General features: G+C 37.3%; 1 protein-coding gene across 1 annotated transcript in view; it reads right to left on the minus strand.

The window, feature by feature from the left end:
- Nucleotides 1-334: 334 nt before the first annotated feature.
- Nucleotides 335-19,286, minus strand: part of KPNA1 (karyopherin subunit alpha 1) — a 75,389-nt gene continuing 56,437 nt past the window's right edge. Inside the window, exons 10-14 of the mRNA XM_082839861.1 lie at nucleotides 18,946-19,024; nucleotides 15,132-15,257; nucleotides 12,880-13,007; nucleotides 6,928-7,106; nucleotides 335-5,477 (exon numbers count right to left, since the gene is read on the minus strand). Of these exons, the coding sequence (XP_082695987.1) occupies nucleotides 5,290-5,477; nucleotides 6,928-7,106; nucleotides 12,880-13,007; nucleotides 15,132-15,257; nucleotides 18,946-19,024 (700 nt within the window). The 3' untranslated portion in view covers nucleotides 335-5,289. The remainder of the gene's footprint in view (nucleotides 5,478-6,927; nucleotides 7,107-12,879; nucleotides 13,008-15,131; nucleotides 15,258-18,945; nucleotides 19,025-19,286) is intronic.

Here is a 19,286-nt window from a genome sequence, read left to right on the forward strand (position 1 = left end):
TTGATTATATATTAGTTACCCTGTAAAATATACCCATTAACTTTTCTCAGAAGGCATAGGGTTTTTTGGGGGGGGGGGGTTTGTTTGTTTTAATATAACAAACCTGTGTTATGACAGCGTTTGCTTTTGTAAACTTCAGGTCAAATTATGTCTCCTGAAAGGGAACTACATATAAAACACTTAAATTTTGAGACACTAAAGAGTTGCTAATCCTTGTTTCAAACAGCAGCATAAAGGAATTCCTTTGAGCTTTCTTTGGTACCCAAGTACCCTTTACTAATATCACATAGATGCACATTCCTTCAGTCATTTAATATTTATTGAATGTCTACTGTGTGCAAGGCACTCATCCATGGCCTGACCAACCACATTCAAGTACAAAGAATCATTAGAACCATTCCAAATCAAAGTGTAAGAACACTTTGAAAAAGGACATAGAGTGGTCAAAATGACGAGGTAAGCAGAACATACTCAACAACATACATTAAAAGGTCATTTTTAAACTTTGGACACTCCTGTGTTGACACTCCTTTAGGAAGCTGTGTTAACTTCACATCCATGGATGGCACTGCTTTCTATGGCAGCGTTCTTTGTTCCAAAGCCTTTCCCTCTCTGTCAGTACTTCCTACATTTGAGTTTGTTGAATGGAAACATGTTTCTGAGTTTAGCCATTATGCTTCTAAACTCAAAATCAATCATTTATATATTATTTTTAACTTGTCAGGTCATACAGAATTTTAGCACCACAGAAGGGGAAAGATGTTTGGACTGAGAGGGTCTACACTCCAGATTATGTAACCTAAAAGCAATTCATACCTGATTTAGTCATTTCAAGGGGACTGATAAGGAAGAACGAGAAAGAATGGCCCAACAAAACAAGAGTTGGCCCCGCTATGGTTGCTGTGTCTTGTTCTGGGAACTCTTGGCACAGAACACCTCACTGTGACTGCTGTTTTCTTCAAGACACACAACTGCAGGGCTTTTCCCCACCTTTAGACAGTGTCCAAGGGCTGTGACCTTGAGGCAAAGTAAATTCTCCTAAGTGTTGATTTTGTCCCTGTAACATAATGACAATTATCCACCTCAAAGAGCAGTTGAAGGATTAAATGAGAAAAAGTGAAAGCCCTTACTTAGCCAGGCACCTGGAACACAACAATGGTTCAAATAATGACTAGTTGCCTTTATGTGACCTGTAGGAAAACAGACTGGGACTTCCTTGTCTACCCCTAGCTGAAAACAGAATGGAACTACATCTACCCTTAATCCTTTCTTATTACCCCAAAACTTCCAGATGAATTTTATGTCCAGTAGCAATCTGATATTTTTAGAATCAGCATATAATTTATTTTACTTTATCACATTCTTCTGATGCTCTGGTACCCATTGTTACTACCTATCCTTTTCTGACAATAAAGCATGTTACAGAATATTCTCCAAGTTAGAGCAGACTTACTGTACTAGTAGTACTACATCTGCCTTCAATTACTTTAGCTTCTTAAAGATATATACGTAACTTTAACTTTTGATGATAGAAAAAGATAGCCAAGAATATTTCCCAGCGGGGTAGATATATATTTACTCTGCTCACCTCACAACAGAAGAAAATGGTTCTGTTAACTTCAGATGGCAAAAAATTCAGATTTGAGACTTCCATATATATGTATACCTGTCTCTGCAAATGAGCAAATTTTGGAATGTAGGAGGTAGAACATAGTAAATAAATATGAAAAGCAAATAATACCTCTTTCTAAAAGTGGATCCCTTTTCTTTAGTGAAAATCACCCTTAGACATCACAATTTCTAATATATGTAAAAAGCCCCAAGCCCTTAAACAGCTATAATGACTTGCCTATTGATATAAAAATGTTCACAAAATTCATTAGCGAGAAAGAAAAATTCTTCAACCTGAGGAAAACTCTTTCATAATGCAACCCCAAATTGGGGTATTAAATAACTGAAATATTTATTTAGCACTAGAGAAGTAAATTCATAGTTGCCCGTGGGTGGCCATGTACAACAAAGGATAGTTGACAAAGTTTGATTAATAAAATATACTACATATTTTTCCTTATGCAAAGTCAGCAACAATCTGGAATAATTCAGATTTATTATGGGATAACTGTTAAAGTTTATATCTGTAACAATAACGATGAAAAATGACCCAGATCCCATTCAGCTTTATCTGGCAGATGGAAGGAACAATCCTAGGGCAACAGAATTTTCGAAAACAGTACAGCTGATATAAGTTAAGTTTAAAAGGGTTCTAATTACTTAGTGACAACATGAATTAAAAGTGTTCCATGGGGAACTCTGTCTCCTAATTCTCACCATTCTTCGTATCTATCATCTTTACCTTTTTTGGTGTCTCTCAATCTGGCCGTTATCTACCTCCTGGTCCTTCACATACAAAGTGCCTTTACATCCCAAATGTTATCAATGCTTTTTTTCCCACTGAAGTTCTCATTTCAAAGAATACACTTTGAAAGTTTGGAGGAGGAAGAAAAGGAAAGGAAAGTAAAATCAAGCCACTTCCCACCCCCACCCCATCAGTATATTAAACTACAGAAGAGTTTTCCTGTGTTGAAATTAGCATGCTTTTTTTGTAATAAGTAACATCTTAGTGATAAGATTATACAATAAAGTAAATTGATACAATCTGCCAGGTAGAGAACTAAAAATAGGACTTAACAGCTACCTCCTAAATGTCATCCTATTACCAAAAAGGCTGCTTTATCAGTTACAACAATTATGCTGGGATTTAACTTTTTATCAATTCCAACTTTTATATTAAAAAAAATTCATTGCAAAAAATTAGCTCGTTATCTCATGGCTCATGAACTTCTAGGACAGGAGCAAGATAAATTCCTCTTGTTTTAGACAGAAAATAGACCACATTAGTTAAATGGACTTTCTTTGTTTTAATTCATTCATTGAGACACCTGCAATTGCTAGCAAAAATTCCCAATGTATGCTCTTCTTGCTAACTTGGGGAAATAATTTTGTTTTATATTTTTTCCATTCAAATTGGTTTATCAAAAGGAGCTGAAATTTTTAAAATTATCCAATAGAAGGTACATGATTTAAAACATCCTAGAGAAATGTGTTACCAGTAATTTACAATTTAAAAAAACTCAGCCACGAAAAAGTCAAAGCTAAAAACAAGATTTTTACTATGAATCAGTGTTTATATTACCCTTCTGAAAGAAGTTATATTTTAATGTGATGTAAAGGCAACATTGAAAGTTTTTCTTTAAATTAACCACCTAATTTGTCCCTAAAATTACAAAGAATCAAAGTCTTTTACAGGTCAAGTGCAGTAAACTAAAATGTTCTTTCAGCACAAAGCAGCACTAGAAAAAGTAACAGTTATAGATGGGAGTTGACTAGTTTTGCATGGCTGCTCCATCAATAACAGACAGACATCAGACGGTATCCATCCAGAGCACAGACACAGTTACAGACTAGATGCAAAAAATGCATCACACGCTTGGCTGATAAATGTCCTCTGTTTTTGTATCTTTCTACTTTGAATGAAGTGGATTTTTTAAAGTTTAAATCAGATCACGTAAGTTGGCTGCTTAAATAACATGATGAGGTATGAAAGCTCTGAATGTCCCTAAAGTTCAGCAGGATTTACCAGAGACATAACAGCTTGCCAGGGGAACTTCCAAATAGTTATGCTTTGGGGTTATAATGAATTCTAGAAGAGGACAAAATCAAAGAGGTTTAATAAAAGGATATTCTCTGAAAAAGTGAGCAACTTTTCCTTCAGAATTCATTTTGAACAGCACATCAACAAAAAATCTTCTCTGATAATATATCCCAACATTGAGTCAAGATGGCCAACTAGCACCAAGAAGTCGTATTGAACTCAGTTGCAGTTCTCTTGGCAATTAAGCTTATTTTTTCATTCCAGTCTGAGCACAAATGTGGATCACTGAAGACAGTACTGGAAGCGCCATTTGCAGGTAGAGATTGCAGTCATCATTAAATGAGCCAGAAGGTAGAACTGTTTTTATTTTATGGAGGGGACTTGACTGGGTAGTACTAGTAGGAGATGAAATGAAATGATTAGGGAACAATGAGGTTATAAGAAAAAGATCACTGCCCTTATTTGGGTTAAACAGGTCATGTCCAGAAGATGGTTATTTAAGATGAAGATGTTACTTATGTGCAGCATGAATACATTAGAATCCAGCTGCACCCAACTAAGGGAAAAAAAAAAGAATTCCCTAAGTAACCTTTAAAAGCATGTGTTACTTGCCAGTCACAGAGGGGAAAAGCACCTAGGGTGAACTCCAATTTAATGAGGACCTTGATCAGGACCACAAAGCCTGAAACATTTGTTTTAATGCAGAAACACAGCCTCTAGTCACACTGGTTAAGTTTGGGAAAATCAGAGGGCTTTTTTTTTTCTATTTGTTTTTAACTTGTTTATTGAATTACAGGATACGGTTTCGATCACTAAGGATTCTAAGTCTTCATACCAGCAATAGAATTGAACCACTTCCAAATCCTAAGACACATAAGACCAAAGAGAAGCAGTAGCCATACAAATTAATATGTGCCCCTCTCCTTTTTGCTCTAAGGGAATCTTCAAACCAGTATCACATTTAAGAGTCAAAGTGTTAATTCTTCAGCATTCCTGACAACTAGAAAGCACATTCACTGAAGGCTGAAGGTGAGGGAGCGGATGGTTGAATATCTGTGGAGAATGGCGCCAACAGAGGAAAGAAAACCATCCAATCTCAGTAAGGATTAATGCAAATTTGGCTAGAAAAAGCCACCAGGTAATCCAAGGGTTCACTGTGGAAGAACTCATGAAAAGTACTCTGAAGTACATAACAGGTCTAAACATCTCCCTTGTTGCAAGTAGTTGTGTGAAATTCAAGATAAAGGTTTAGTCTCATCTTTTAATGTGTTTTTTCCCACATTAAAGGGAATGAGGAGTCCTCTTTCTTCCCCCAGAAAAAAAAAAAGGGAGCCACATTATTATGTGTATATTCCCATGACTCTATAATATATAAGTGCGGATCTCCACAGCCTAGGGGTTTTCCATAAGAGAGCGGGCCGTTCTGGTTACCCTTTTATTAGAAGGGTATTCCACCACAGAGAGCCAGAGGTTTTCCAGATGTGTGTAAGAGAGCAGGTGCGCAAGGCAAGCAAATGAGCGCAAACAGTATTATGGAAAACATTTGAGAAGTTAGCTCCATGAGGACTGTGGGCTCCACAAGAGGACTCGACTGGGTAGCCTGGTCTGACACGGGGACATGAAAGCAGAGTATTGCTTCAAAGCTGGAAACCTTCCATAGGTGCCTCACACTGCTGGAAGATGTACTGCTGCTGGCTAAGGTCAACCTGGGGTGCAATGCTGCTGTCTTCATCCTCGGTCCCGAAGTAATGCTCAATGAGATCAAAGGCCTTCTGGTAGATCTCTTGGTTTTCATGACTCTGTAAGAATTCAATTTTATCCAGACCTAGAATGAAGAATTAAAAAAAAAATCTGTTGTATATCTGTTGGAAATTCTAATAAAACTATATTTTGCCATGTCTCTTTCCTTGACATAAAAGGAAGATTCTCTGTATCTCATAAGCATCTTGCAGCAACATAGAAAACATTGCTGGGATTACATCTGAATAATACTATTGCAAACTGACATCTTAAACATGTGTGCAAGAAACAGCCAGTCCCCAGAAGCAGCAGTTTCCATAACAGTCACATCATCCTGTGCCCAAGGCCAGGAACAGAAGTTTTCCTATTGGACTGTGTCTGTGGCCTAATTTATTCTTTGCTCTGGTTCTATCTACCTAGGCCCTGAGCTATCCAATATCATTTCAACACATGTGTAATATCCTTAAATCAATCAGAATCAATTTCTATTGCTTAAACTAAGAAGTCTAACCAGAACAATTAGCCAACACATACTCCTCCCTTTATTAAGTTTAAGCACATCTGAGCTAGGCTTTCTTTTACCTATAGCCATAAGCAATCTAACTGCTACAGCGATACTGGAAATAAATGTTAACACTGCTCAGAAGAAAAAAATACATATTCATATATGTATCCATATTTATATATATATACATGTATACACACACACACACATCCAAAAATTAACAAAAGTTCTCTCCTATGGCAAAAGATCTGGGTAGAGGAACATTTGTCTTTTCATACATTTCAAAATTTCTTACACTAAGCAGGAATATAGTTTTTATAATCAGGCCTTTAAAAAATGGTAAACTGTTAAAGTCATTTTGGAAAACAATTCTGCATTATCTGATAAATTTGAAGATGAATGTGCCCTATTATCCCTAATTCCAATTTTAGGAATAAACAAACCCTAGAGCAGTGGTTTTCAATCCTGGCTATGCATTAAAATCACTTAGGGAACTTAGAAGTTTTAAAGTACAGTGGTAAACCAGTGATTAAGAGTACAGTTAGAACTGAGATTGGAAGAATGAGGAAACCAAACAGCAGATAGTGACTCTACTGTTTCTAATGAAACTCTTAGAGTTTACAGTCAAGAACACTTTAGGAACACAGGAATTGGGGGATGCAACTCAAAATCAGAACTCTAAAATCTTACAAGAGAAAAGGAGTGGAGTCGGGCATTGTCTACAGTAGATATGGATGCTCTTGAGGCTCAGATGGACTAGTAAGAATACAAAAGTACCCACGATGGCAAGCAGAGTCAGGGAATGGAAGATCCTAACAGCCCAGTGTAAAAAGGGCTCAACTTAAAAGGGTACTTGCTTCTCTTCACATCTACAATGCATCTGCTTTTCCAATTCTGCATACTAAATATTACTCATAAGAGAACAACTTTTTTGTATGAGTTTGCTAATGACAGGTGTAGACAAGCCAGAAAAGCATGGAGAAAAAGGAAAAAAATAATTTCAGGACATCTATTAAACAATCTATCTTACCATAAGCTTCTTCAATCAAAGCACAGTAAGGATTAATGCCAGTGCCATTCCTTTTGGCTTCTTGTTCTCCAAGCCTCAGGATATTTTCCAAGCCATTTAGGGCAACCTGTACAATCTTAGAGTCCATGACTGTGAGGAGATCACAGAGTGGCTTGATACAGCCCAGTTCTACGAGGTACCTAAATTAATACAAAGAACAATTTAGTCAAACAAAGCTTTTCATTTCATAAAACTTTTATGAAATTGGTAGGAGGGAAATCCTCAAATTCACTGTAGAAATAAAAGTAGGCACCCATTCAACCATACAACCTACACCTTGTCAAAAAAAAAAGCTACAAATAAATTTAAAAAAAAAAAACAGTTCTCTGGCACCATCACCATTTTTTTTCCCTCCACAATTATTAGACTCGAAGAAACTGGAATACTCTTACTTTGACTATGAGTGATTCTTCAAAATAGTATAGTTTTGATTAATTTCATTTTTGTTTCTATAGGTAACCACACCTCTGAAACAGGACACACTTGGTGCTAAAGCCAGCGCCAGCACAAGCCCAACAAGCCAATTCTACTGTGTACAAAGAACTCTTAAAACTCAAAGATAAGAAAACAGAATTTAAGAATGGGCAAAAGATCTCAACAAAGATATACTGATGGCAAAAAAGCATATGAAAAGACACAACATCATATGTCATTCAGGAACTGCAAATCAAAACAATGATGCCCCTACACATCTATTAAAATGGCTAAAATCCAAAACACTGACAATACCAAACACTGGTAAGGATGTGGAGAAACAACTCTCATTTTTTTTGCTGGTGGGAATGCAAAATATGATAACCACTTGGAAAAACAGCTTGGCAGGTTTTTGTTTTTGGTTTTTTAACAAAGCTTTCCATATGATCCAGCAATCACACTCCTAGACGTTTACCCAATTGAGATGAAAATTTATGTCCACACAAAAACCTGTACAAGAATTATTTACAGGAGCTTTATTCCTAACTGCCAAAAACTAGAAGCAGCCAAAATGTCCTTCAATAGGTGACTGAATAAACTGTAGTGCATTCAGACAATGGAATATTATTCAGTGATACAAAGAAATAAAATGAGCTATCAAGCCATGAAAAGATGTGAAGAAACCTTAAATGCATATTGCTAAGTGAAAGAAGCTAGTCTGAAAAGACTCCATACTATATGACATTCTGGAAAACAGAAAACTTTTATAAAGGCAATAGAATAGTGGTTGCCAGGGATTTGAGGGATGGAAGTAAGGGAGTAGTGATGAATAGGTGAAGCAGAGGGGATTTTTAGAGCAGTGAATAATACTACAATGGTGGAAACATTCATCAAAACCTATAATTGTACAACACAAAGAATAATCCTTAATATAAAATATGAACTTAAGCTAATAATGTATCAGTACTGGTTCATTAACTATAACAAATGTAACCACACTAAAGCAAAAGATTTTACTAGAAGAAACTTAGAAGGGAGGGAAGTATACAGGAACTCTGTATTATCTAAATTTTTCTGTAAATCTAAAAATGTTCTTTAAAAAGGCTTAATTTTTTAAAAAGTTTTATGTAATATTTAGCTTTATTATTTACAAAGGAATGAATTTAACAGTATTGTGTGTAATTTTATTTAAATATTTACTGACAATTTAGATGATATGTCCTAGGAATAGACTAGGTCAGTCATAAAGAGACTAGGTAAGGCATGAAGCCATTTCTGACCATTTCCCCTTCCTTTACACCACAGTTTTTAGTCACTAAAAACTGTTAACCATTCCTTCAACATATTTACATAATTCTCACTGTTTTTCTTAAAAAAAACAAAACCAAGCCTCTTTAGATTATAAATGTTAGTTGCTGCAAATTTGAAAAACATAGAAAAGCATAAAGAAAAATAAAAAGTACCCAGAGATAACCACCACTACAACATCCCAGCTGTGCTACATACAAGCTGGATGACTTTGGGAAAAAAAAAAAAAAAAAAGCTGGATGACTTTGGACAAGTTATCTGATCTCTCTGTGCCTCAGTTTCCTGAAATGGAAAAATCTGGGAATCAAAGACTAAGTCTGTCACTAAACCCCAGCAAAATTTTAGAGTAGTTAATTAAACAGATGACTTACATGTCTACACTTAAACTTCACTGGCCTATATAGGCAAGTCTATAGAACACCAACTGGATTTCAGAGATTTGTTCAGAATCTCCAAATTGTCTGCAAACTGGATCATGGTCTATGCTTGATATGATTTTCTCTCCCATCTAGAAAGCTTGGCTCAGTAACCTCTAATCCTTACATCGCCTTTAAAAACCTCATTTACTTTTGTAATACTGTCTGGTTGTGAAACCTTTTATTATGAAAACCAGTGTTCTGAAAATGATTCAGAATTAAAAACAAATTTTAAGTTCTAGAAAGCTTCTAGAACTTGTATATAATTAAATGAATAAATACTGACTAAAACTTTCTTATTGAAAAACTCTACCCAAAAATGTGCTAATAAGGGCTTCCCTGGTGGTGCAGTGGTTGAGAGTCCGCCTGCCGATGCAGGGTACACGGGTTCGTGCCCCGGTCCGGGAAGATCCCACGTGCCACGGAGCGGCTGGGCCCGTGAGCCATGGCCACTGAGTCTGCGCGTCGGAGCCTGTACTCCGCAACGGGAGAGGCCACAACAGTGAGAGGCCCGCGTACCGCAAAAAAAAAAAAAAAAAAAAAAAGTGCTAATAAGTAAATCCAGAGTTTTGAAGATGTGAGGTTTTATATTTGCAAAAATATGGTATTATTATTATTATGGCACAGTTCATTAAATGAGTTTTGGGTTCCCAATTCTAGCCACTTAAATTATACCTCCTTACAAGATCAGAGGAATTCAAGGTGCTGTTTTCTGATGCAACCACTCATCTTTGGAGATTTAAGACCACCATAGTGGTATTTCACTACTGATGCAAGTTTCTCCAAAGATAGTACTTTGCACCAAAAAGCAAAACAGGTCATCAGAAGACCTGGGCTGTATAGGAGTTGGAAAGTCATGTTACTTTGAGAAAAGCACTGCAAGAAGTATGTCCTCAGGAAAGTCTGAAGACTTGAAAAGATGACTGGAAAACAGGCACAATTCTATGGTTAAAGTCTGGAACTGGCTCCAATGGGTGGTGTATTTCAAACACTTGGATAAAGCAATCACTGGTCACTGACGCTAGCTGGCTTTTGTGGCAGAAAAGGCTTCCATTAAGAAAATTTTCTGGGTAAGGAAATTTAGTCCACTAGAATTTACTATCTGGAAAAGTGAATTATATTTCTCAAATATTTCTTCTGATGAAAAACAAACTCACTGTGTCTTAAACCATCTCTCTCGGAACTTCCCTGGTGGCGCAGTGGTTAAGAATCCGCTGGCCAATGCAGAGGACACAGGTTCAAGCCCTGGTCCGGGAAGATCCCACATGCCGTGGAGCAACTAAGCCCGTGTGCCACAACTGCTGAGCCTGCACTCTAGAGCCCGCAAGCCACAACTACTGAGCCCACATGCCACAACTACCGAAGCCCACACACCTAGAGCCCATGCTCCGCAACAAGAGAGGCCACCACAATGAGAAGCCCTCGCACCACAACAAAGAGTAGCCCCGGCTCACCACGACTAGAGAAAGCCCGCACGCAGCAACAAAGACCCAACGCAGCCAAAATTAAATAAATAAAGCCATCCCTCTCAAACAGGATTTTGCTTCTTCTGTGTCCTAATTTTATCAACAGCACCACCTTTTTCTCCGGTCATCTTTGGCTCTTTCCTTTCCTTTGCAATCTGTTAACCTGCCACCAAATCCTACAGATCGTTATTTCCCATATCTAGACCCATACCTCATGCTACAACACTTTTTTTTTGCCACACCTGGCAGCATGCGGGATCTTAGTTGCCCGACCAGGAATCAAACCCGTGCCCTCTGCAGTGGAAGCATGGAGTCTTAACCACTGGACCACCAGGGAAGTCCCTACAGCTATTACCTTAATTCTGGCCATCACAGTATACTAAACTACTGCAATGGCATCTTAATTGCTCTCTTTCCTCTCCTCAAAACACTATGTTCTTGGGACTTCCCTGCTTCCCAAGATTAAGGCCTTCATCCCAGTTTTCAAAGTCCATCAATTACTTAATTCCTCATCCCTGCACAGAATAACCTATAGCAAGATTGATTTGCCTCTTCCAATAACATTTACTGTGCATATTCCCTCATGCTATTCTCTCTCCTCCAAAACTGCCAAATCTCTACCCAAATGTCAAGTTTCATCTCTTTCATGAAACTTTAATTCCAGGCAACATTCTTTATCCTTCATTTTTAAAAACTGTAGTATGTATTAGCATTTGATTATATTTAACCTAAAATTATGAGTACTTCCTAAGTTATTCTAACTGGTTCTTGCATCTAAATCTTGTCTTCTCAACAATAAGCAGAAGCCACACAGATGTCTTTTATCAGTAATAAAGACAGCTTATTTTCTATAATTTGGACCATAATAGTTTTATAATAATCTTTCAAGATAACTCTTTACCCAGTTAATAAAAAACTGCTAGGAGACTGATAATTAACTCTATTATTATAAATAGCTATGCTGAATTGTAAAAAGGGATAGTAGGCATTCCATTCCTCTCTAACAGAGCAAAATACCCCTGAATACTTTCTGATGAAAGATACCATAGTATTTTAAAATGTCTTTAAAATATGTACCTGTACAGTTTCACTATTTCAATTAAGAAAACATATTTGGTATAAAATATAGTGACAATAATTATAAATCTGAATTTGAACATAAGACAACCATCAACTGTTCTAATAACTTCTATATTACTTCATATTACTGCCATCTGGTGGTGGCATACTTAAAAATCATAGTACCCCAGATCGAACTCTAGAGGTTAAAAAAGACCCAATCCCCTACAAATATGCTCTGAAGACCACTTGAAGTCCTCCTTGGCTAACCTATCCATGATGAACTTCACCGAAATAGCTACTGCATGTGTTAATCTATTTAAGTTGTATTATTTCAGGTACATACTTATTTTCTGTAATCTTATTTTCTGATCAGTTTCTGAAATCTTAGGACTACTTTACCTTCTCATGTTGAAATTCCCAACAGAGCACTAAAAAATCAGCACTGGTTGAGCACCTGCATTTAACCCACAAAGCAACAATATCGGAAGTAGCTATGTTTCCCCCATATTACTACATATATAGAAGGGGTTAAATGCTTTAACACTCATTGGTAACCATATTCTCATTTGAATTCCCCAAAGAATCTTAAGGCAGGCTAAGAGTCTAGGTTCCATTCTTCTTTTTTTTTTCTATCTGAAATACTGTATATATCCACAATTAACCATCTGATTATATGATGTTCCTTTGAGGAATTGATTCCTATCCATATTTATGCCTACTCTAGCCATTAAGATTATAAGTTGCTGCCCTAGGGGCCATTTAAGTCTCAAGCTAATACACAGACCTTTCCCTTTACTGAATAACATAGTCCTTTAGGAGACCTGCCTCTACTAAATTTGGCACTTTATTTTAAGGCATATCAATACATCTCTTTCAAGTCTGTCCAATTCTACTATTAAGACATCTAAACTAGAAATAGCAAGAGTTAGCTATTAAAGTTAGACTCTAAGAATTCTACAAGTAACCTTCTAGACTACCCAAGATGTTTTTGATCAAGCAGCTTGAGAGTAGGCTCAAGCCACCCCTATAAGTATTTCAATCGCCTCAAACCTCAAATATGCCTTCCCTCTCACATCCCAGAATTATCTTCAGCAACAGAGAATGGGAGCGATATAAGGAGTCAAATATACGCTTGAGTCTAATTATGAAACTGAGAACAATCTTCCAAGAGGCTAGAGCTGAGCATTCTTAATTGGGAGACAGTAATTTTCCTTTAATTTACAAGATACTACTTGGCTAGTACTTACTTGATCTGTTCAGCTGATCCTCCAGAAGTTGCATTTGTGATGGCCCAAGCTGCTTCTTTCCTTGTCCGAAACTCAGCAGTTTGTAATATACTAATGAGGGCTGGGAAAATGTTGGCATCTATCACAGTCTGGAATGAAAAAATTAAGCGGAAAGGGAAATTACAAGAGTTGTAAAACTGTTCATGACACTAATTATAACTTTTCAGCTAGCTTCACTAATGACACCCTTCCCCTGTTAAAAATAAACTGGGGCTTCCCTGGTGGTGCAGTGGTTGAGAGTCCGCCTGCCGATGCAGGGGACACGGGTTCGTGACCCAGTCCGGGAAGATCCCACATGCCGCGGAGCAGCTGGGCCCGTGAGCCATGGCCGCTGAGCCTGCGCGTCTGGAGCCTGTGCGTCTGGAGCCTGTGCGTCTGGAGCCTGTGCTCCGCGACGGGAGAGGCCACAGCAGTGAGAGGCCCGTGTACCGCAAAAAATAAATAAATAAATAAATAAACTGGAAGGAGTTTAACTCCTCATTATCCTTAACCTTTTGGCTATACTTAGTATCACTAACAACATCCTCCCTGGAGTTTGTGACCTTGTAATCTCCTAGTTTTCTACCTGGGTTCTTTTCTCTTTTATTTTTCTCTCTTGTTCCACTCACTATAACAAATTATAAAAGTTCAATTTTCTTTCTTTTCCTCTGCCATTCTCATTTCTCTCATAGCATCCACTCTCACACGTGTGCTCTACCTCTCCAGTCCACATTTCTCACTGGGGCCCCAGCCCAAGGTGGCTGACAGCTGACTTAACATCTGCTAACCACCTTAAACATATCATCTGCTCTTTGTATCAGGTCTCCTTTCAAACCTCTCTAGTTTACAAAGGCTGTTTTTATATTTATTTATTTATTTATTCATTCTAAATTCAATCAGTCACCAAGTCTCCTTTACATTCTCAATTCAGAACGTCCTAAGTCCATCTTTTCCTTTCCTTCAGCACTGCCACCATTCTATTCCAAGCCACCACCTCCCACACAGATTACCAGAATAGCCTTTAGACAGAGTACTTTTACTCAATCCCTCTCATATACTAAAGCAGTCTTCCTCAAATTGCTTTCTTCATGTTTCTCCTTAGCTCTAGAACCTAAAATGGGTTCATATCATTTCATTTATCAAAAAACTGAGGAATTCTATATGAGAGCCTGGTGGTAGCAGACAATAAAGTGCAGCTGAAATCACCCTGATGCATGCTATAAAATGCCACAGTTATCAATCTCAGTCCCTGACACCTTCCTGGGGATGACTAACCATGCTTTCCTGGTCAAGAACTCTTTCTATTACACCACTGAAGGAAGTCAGTAAAATTTAGTGGAAAGGTGCTTCATCTTGGTCCTGTCATTTACTAGAGGTATCCTTGAGCAAATCATTTTATTTCTCTGAGCCTCAGTTTCATCTTTAATTGAGAATGTTGGGTTAGATGACCTCTATGACTCCACTGAGCTCAAAGTCCCATAAGTCTATGGTATATCTTTTCCAACTCATTATTCCAGCCTTTCTCATGGCTTATTCTGAACCATTTGGCCTATGGCTTAGCCTTTCACTTCGATTACTCTCCCACTAATACAAGGACAAAAGTAAAGGGCAGATAACCATTTAGAGAAAACTGGGTCCCCAAAGAGTCATGAAAAATTGAAGCAATCCAACATATGGGTCCACTAGAAAAGAAATTTTTTTTTTTTTTTGCAGTACGCGGGCTTCTCACTGTTGTGGCCTCTCCTGTTGAGGAGCACAGGCTCCGGATGCGCAGGCTCAGCAGCCATGGCTCACGGGCCCAGCCGCTCCACGGCGTGTGGGATCTTCCCGGACCGGGACACGAACCTGTGTCCCCTGCATTGGCAGGCGGACTCTCAACCACTGCGCCACCAGGGAAGCCCAGAAAAGAAATATTTTATTTGGCAAGAGTAAAGCCAATCTGTTTAGCGTAAAGTCCATCAAAACATTTTGAAAATACAGATCTTGTCTCAGATCTTGAAAAATCATCAAATATTAAAGGCAAAGAGAAAAAACCAAGGCCTAAGTGTAAGTTTCAAAAGATTTAACCTCTATAATGTTGGATAAAAAAAGTAAGAAGTAGACTAAATAAGACAACATTGGAAATTAGTGTTCTCCAAGGCAATAATGAAAAATTATACATACTTTAAAGGCTGACTGAAAAAAAACCTTAACTAATAAAAATACAGAACAAAAGACAGGTGCTATGAGATTACCTGGATCTGTGCCCTATTTCCAGCTGTGATGTTAGATATTGTCCAACATGCTTCCTTTTTGATAGACTCCTTTGGGCTACTCAGCAAATGCAATAAACTCTGCAGAGCTGAGCAATTCAAAATTACCTAAAGAAAAAAGTTTGAAAATTTTACTTATTGTGTTAATCCAAACTGAAGTAAACCTTTAACTCAAAGACTTTATTTTCGGAAAATACAAAGAAATAACATCTCTCCTTGAAATTTTAGAAATAACTTTATATATGTATAAAAGTACTCACTGCTAATAAGAATTCATTTCTAAGATTATCAAAGCAGTTTCATTATATACACTCACAACTGCTAAACATATTTAATATGGCACAATATGCCTTATTCACTTTCCTATGCCTATAGCATATGAAAATGTCTTTTGGGTAAATGTATCAAGTGGCCAGAAATTCATAAGTGGTCTCAGATTTTTAAGTCTTCTGATAATTCTCTACCTGGAAGTCAAGGAATCAATACATGCTTAGTTAAGTATACCAGGTGCTTTATAGGATACAAAGATTAAAAGTATATGCCCCCAGCTATCAAACAGCTTACAAAGGTGAGGATGATATACATGACAAATATACATGAACAAGGAGATCTACTCTACCAGAAACTAAAATCATAAAGTTATAATGATTAAAATAATATGTGACAGGCTCAAGAATCAATCACTGAACAAAAGAATAGGATATCTAGTCTAGAAATAAATACAAGTATTTATAAAGAATTAATAAGTATGTAATAAGATTAATCCTTTCTTTCTCCAATGACTGGTAGTCTTATTTAATAGATGGTATTAGAATAAGGGGCAACTAGTTGAAAATATTTTAAAAATCAATTCTTAACCCCAAACAGTAAAATAAATCTGCAACTTATTTAAAGAGTAAATATAAAAAAGAAACCATAAAGCAGAAGAAAATATTAGTTAGTAGCTGGTTTGGGGACAGTGAAGGACTTTCCAAGCATAAAAACAACAGAAGAAATTATAGGGGAAAAATTAAAATTTCACCAAATAGAAATTTTTGCATGTCAAAAACTCATATGAAAATTAAAATGCACACCACACAATGTGAAAAAGTATTTGTAATGGAAAAAAGCGTTGCTGTCTTTAATATGTAAATTGGTAAGAGAAACTATATTTTTAATAGAAAATTACCTCACAAAGTAACAAAAGAAATGCAAATTACAATGAAGCCGATTTTTGCCTATTAAATTAACTCAAAAAATAACAAAACTTGTGGTTTAACAGGTACAGTCTTTCCAAATAACAGTGTGAAAGACATCACAAAGCATTTTTAAATGCCAAAGATGTGGTGTGGAAAATAAGCATGTCAGAAGTTAAAGAATACCTGGGGAGGAGTAGTAAGGAAAAAAACACTTCACGGGAGGGGGTGGGGGGGAACACCTTGAAACACAGACAGGATTTCATAAGCAAAGAAGAGGGAGGACACAGCAGACAGAAGGGTTAGAAATGAAAAAATGCTGAAATGGTTCTTTATCTCACAGGCATTAAAGAAGCGCATTGTTTCTAGGAGGAAAATAATGTGAACAAAGTTATTTTAGGAAAGATTAAGCTGTTATTAGGAAGAATACACTGAGAGGGGTAAATGCCTGGGAGAGCAGGAGGATGAATAAGATAGGTACAGCAACAACCCCTGCATGTGAGAAAACAGGGCCCAAACTAAGGTAATCAGATGTGGATCCAGAAACACTAAGAATCAGTTAAGACCTGCTGACTTGCTATACAAAGTGTGAGAGATGGAGACACCAAATATGACTGCAAAGTTTCAAGACTGGGTGAACAGTTGTACCATTAACTGAAATGGGAAAAACCAAGACGAGAAGGCGAGACAGGTACTGGAGACATGGGACTGGAACTTGAGAGAGGTTGGAACTAGATGTATAGGTTCAGAACTTCATTTATTCAGTAAATATTTTTTGAGTCTCTATATATTGTGCCAGGGACTATTGTAGAAGCAACAAAAATGAACAAGAATGACACAGTTCCACCTCTACAAGTTTACAATCTAGTAGACAGTTACAATACAGTGTGGTAAGTGCTATGATGGATGAAACAAAACAATGAGCACCTAATTTAAGAGTCAGCTTCTTGGAGAAAATGTTAATACCAAGACTTGAAGAATGAAAAGGCATTAGTGGCAGAGTGAGGATTTGTGTGAGGGACTGGTCAGAACAGGGATGGGGATGGAAGCATATGTTCCATGCAGAGGGAAGCAAGCCATGTGTTAAGTCTCAGAAGTGAGCGTGATCATAGCTAATACAGCAGAACAAACATGGCAAAAGCACAGAGTATGGCATGGGAGGGGGCAGACAGAAACTTTTTCTGAATAGCAAATATACCAATATGGTTTTAAAATTCAGAAAATAAAAAGGACTATATAGTTAAGAGCCTCCTTTCCATTCCTATACCCCAGCTACCTGGTTCTCCACAGAGACAACCAATGTTATTAGTTTCCTGTTTATGCTTCCTGAGAAATTTTATGCAAATACAATCAAAAACATACATTGTTTTCTTCTCCTCTCCTCCCTGCCCGTTTTTTACACAAATAGTAATATATCCTACATACTATTCGGCCCCTTGTTTTTCTTTTTAAACAACAGAACCTAGAAACCTTTCCATATACATGCCTATTAGCTTCTTCATTCTGTTGCACAGCATTTCATTATACAGGTGCCAGATTTTAAAGGATCTTAAACACTGTCCAAGGACAACAGGGGGCCATAAGAAGATTTTAAGAGAATGACGCGATCAAATTTGCATTTTACAAGCATCCTTCTAGTGATATGGGAATGATACAAGAAATGTCTGAACTAAGCACTGCAAGGAATGAGTAGAAATAGCAGTCATTAGTGACTGATGAGAAAGGTGGCAGAAAGGGTATAATCAAACTAATGTCCAGGTTTTTGGCTTGGGTAACTGTTGGGGCCATTCACTGAGACAGGAACATAAATAAGCAGAGGTCCAGGTACACCAGTTCCCTTGCGGACAGAATAAATTTAAAGTTAAATATTAAGAGTTGGAAGACACCTGAGAACAAATTCAGTCTCCTAATTTTAGAGATTAGAAAAGTGAAGACATTAAATGTCTTGCTGAAAGTCAGAGCTGGCTAAGAAGAGCTAAGGCTAAAACTAATCCCCTCCAGGGGATAATCCCATAAACAGAAAAGAACAGGTAAAGGAACTTGCTAAGGAGAAATAAATGGTCAATGAGGCAGAAGACCCAAAATACTTCAACACCACAGAAGCCTAGGAAGATAATTTTAAAGATGATGCCAATGCATCTGAGAGATCAAGAAGAAAAATGGCTATAACAATCTACTGTGAGTGATGTATCTTGATATAAAATTTGAATGGAATAGAAGGTGACATCAAGAACCAGTATCTACTTCTCACATAGGAAACTTACCGTGTACAAAAAGGAGGAAGCCATCAGGGAAGATAAGATGAAGATGACAGAAAGGATGCTACTAGAGGCTTCTGATGTTCACAAGAACCCCTTCAAGTAGAAGTAGTGGGAAATAAACCGAACCGAAAGGATAAGTTACACCATAGGGGAACCCAAAATTGCCACAAAGCAATAGGTCAAGACAGAGATAGTGAAGGTATTGAAAGTAGTTGCCAAAGCCAACACTTTTAACAAACATTAATGAAACAAAGTATCATTTCTCCCCATGTGAGTTAAATACTGTAACAGAAACATAATCATGAGGGGTCAATCTGCTATTTCTGAAAGAAAAAAGAAAGAGATACCATTTATTCATACCTGTGTCTGAATATCATCGCCTGTGACAATGTTTCCCACAGCTCGCAAAGCAGGAGAAACCACTTTATAATCATTATGCCTGCAACCATAAAAAGATGTGTTATATCCAACAGTTCTATCTTTAATCTCTTTTCCTTAGGGCTGAAACCCAAAAGAAATTAATATGTGATCGGTTCTTGGAGCAGAAAGGCACCTATGGTGGTTATTAAAGGAACCCTATCATGATGAGGAAATGTTTTTGGTGTCCCCAAGAAAGGCTGTCTTTCCTTTTGTTTGGTACTTTTCGATAAAAACTACAAATCTGTTCTAATAACCCTTCCCAGGTATTCAATCACCTGGAG

This window comes from Leucopleurus acutus, assembly GCF_964270905.1.
Source record: "Leucopleurus acutus genome assembly, chromosome: 5".
Taxonomy (NCBI): domain Eukaryota; kingdom Metazoa; phylum Chordata; class Mammalia; order Artiodactyla; family Delphinidae; genus Leucopleurus; species Leucopleurus acutus.